The 2,300-nt window shown below is 61.7% G+C and overlaps 1 protein-coding gene across 1 annotated transcript in view; it reads right to left on the bottom strand.

Moving 5' to 3' along the window:
• Positions 1–698: 698 nt before the first annotated feature.
• LOC104624798 (solute carrier family 22 member 6-A-like) overlaps positions 699–2,300 on the bottom strand; it is a gene marked incomplete at its 3' end in the record, with an annotated part of 4,053 nt that continues 2,451 nt past the window's right edge. The window contains exons 7-10 of the mRNA XM_010292255.1: positions 1,861–1,976; positions 1,341–1,555; positions 991–1,099; positions 699–902 (exon numbers count right to left, since the gene is read on the bottom strand). Of these exons, the coding sequence (XP_010290557.1) occupies positions 699–902; positions 991–1,099; positions 1,341–1,555; positions 1,861–1,976 (644 nt within the window). The remainder of the gene's footprint in view (positions 903–990; positions 1,100–1,340; positions 1,556–1,860; positions 1,977–2,300) is intronic.

The following is a 2,300-nucleotide window of genomic DNA, read 5'->3' as shown; positions in this document are numbered from 1 at the left end:
AGGGGGGTCGGCACTAGCAGGGCCCCGTGGTGCCGCTGGGCTGAAGTGGGACCTGGAGATGTTGGGCTTCGTCCTTCCGGGGCTGGGCCCTGGGGGCAGAGGGAGGTTTTGGGGTCCCAGGTGGGTTTTCATGCTGCTGTTCCCCCCTCCTGACCCCCTGTCACCCACCCAGCCGCCGTCGGAGACATCCGTCTGTCCATCCGTCACCACACTCAACCATCCTCCATCTACCCATCCACCTGTCCATCCATCTGTCCGTCCGTCCATCCATCACCACACACAACCATCCTCCATCCAACCATCCAACCGTCCATCTGTCCACCCGTCCGTCCATCCATCCTCCATCCACCCATCCAACCGTCCATCCATCCATCCATCCATCCATCCCTCCATCACCACACACAACCATCCTCTATTCACCCACCCAACCGTCCGTCCATCCATCCATCTGTCCGTCCATCCATCCATCACCACACACAACCATCCTCCATCCAACCATCCACCCACCCAACCATCCATCTGTCCATCCGTCCATCCATCCATCCGTCCATCCATCCATCCATCCATCCATCCATCCATCCATCACCACACACAATCCATCCTCCACCCATCCACCTCCATGCCCAACCAATCCTTCTCTCCCACCACCCCTCCCCACCACCATCCCTCTGTCCCTCCCCTCGTCCCACCACTCCCACCTGCCCTCCACCTCCTCCACGGTCTCAGGCAGGGCCGTGTCCCGTGTCTCCGGCAGGAAGATGGCCACTAGCCCCGACACCACGGGGGCTGCCCCGTAGATGATGAAGGGCAACGCGGGGAAGACCTCACCCGCCATCTTCACCAAGGGGGCCGTGATGCTGCCCAGACGGGCCATGGTGTTGGCCAACCCCATGCCCGTCTGCCTGTGGGACACCGAGAGGCCTTGAGGGACCAGCCTGCGTGGTCACGGCCACCCCGTCACCTCCCGCAACCTGCCCCCCGACTCCTTACCGAATAACGGTGGGGTAGAGCTCACCCGTGTAGAGGAAGACGCAGTTGAAGGACGCGGCCAAGCAACCCTTCCCAAAGACGGCCAGGGCTGTCCGGAGCGTCCGCAGGTCTGTGGGGAGGAGGACAGGACATCTGGGACACGCTTTGGTGTCACTAGTTGGAGTTGGGTTGGGTTGACGGCGGGTGATGGAGGGAGGAGACCCCAAAGACCAGGATTTCAGGCAAATCACCCGTCAAAAGCTAAAACCTGGGAGTTGTGTTAATGGGTTGAGCTTGTTTCGTCCCCCCCACGTGGTGCCTTTTGGGCTGGAGATGAAGGGGACGCCACTGCCACCGCCCCGCGCCCTCACCTCGTGGCACCAAGATGTTGGCCAAGATGGCCAAGCCAGCCAGGATGAGGGCAAGGGACTGGGTGAAACGTCGCCCCACGAAGGTGATGGTGAGGATGGAGACCAGCTTGGCCGGGATGTCCACGGCCCCAAAGACGAGCTGGATCACATAGATGTTGAAGTCAAAGTTTTGCAGGTCCATGGCCAGCCCGTAGTAGGCGAAGCTGGTAGAGAACCTAGGCCAAGAAGAGGTGTGGGGGGGGCCAAATGTCACCAGTGGGGAGGTGCAGGGTGGGATGTGGGGGTCACACACCATCCCCTGGCCTGCGGGATCCAGCCAGGAGGTCTGTCCCCCTTTCTGGAGCGCATGTGGGCCAAGAGACCTCTCTTGGACAAAGTCCCGCACCGTGACTCAGTTTCCCTTTCCGGTAAGGACCCAGCTGAGGTGGGCGCTTGGGGATGGGTGGAGGGGCGGGCTGGATCAACACCTGGGGGGACGGATGGACAACCCCCCACCGCCGTCCGCCGCCGCCGGGCGTACCACACGAAGCAGAGGCAGCAAGAGATGCGGCGCACAATGGGCGTCCGGACCAGGTCAGCTACCGTGTGGCGGCTCTTCGAGGAAACCATCTCCTTCTGCATGTAGGACCTCAAGGCCTAGAGGGAGAGGTGGGGCCCTGGGGTGGGGACAGGGCCCTGTGGTCCCTCTTCTCGCCAGGGACCCAGGGGTGGAAGGAGCAGAGAGGGGAACCAGGATGGAGCTGGGGCGGGGGGGCTTAAGCCTTGGGGAGGTGGGTGGGAGGAAGGACGGAGGGCTGGACAAATAGATGGTCAGATGGATGGAGATGGGGGACGGAGATGGTGGAGGTGGAGATGGAGATGGTGGAGGTGGAGATGGTAGAGATGACAGAGATGGACAGTTGTAGAAGGGAAAGGGTGGATGGTTGGATGCAGATGGTGATGGATGGACAGTTGTCTATG

This window comes from Phaethon lepturus, unplaced genomic scaffold, assembly GCF_000687285.1.
Source record: "Phaethon lepturus isolate BGI_N335 unplaced genomic scaffold, ASM68728v1 scaffold17178, whole genome shotgun sequence".
Classification (NCBI taxonomy): Eukaryota; Metazoa; Chordata; class Aves; order Phaethontiformes; family Phaethontidae; genus Phaethon; species Phaethon lepturus.
Note: the sequence above shows the minus strand (reverse complement) of the source record. Positions and strands in the feature narration are given on the sequence as shown.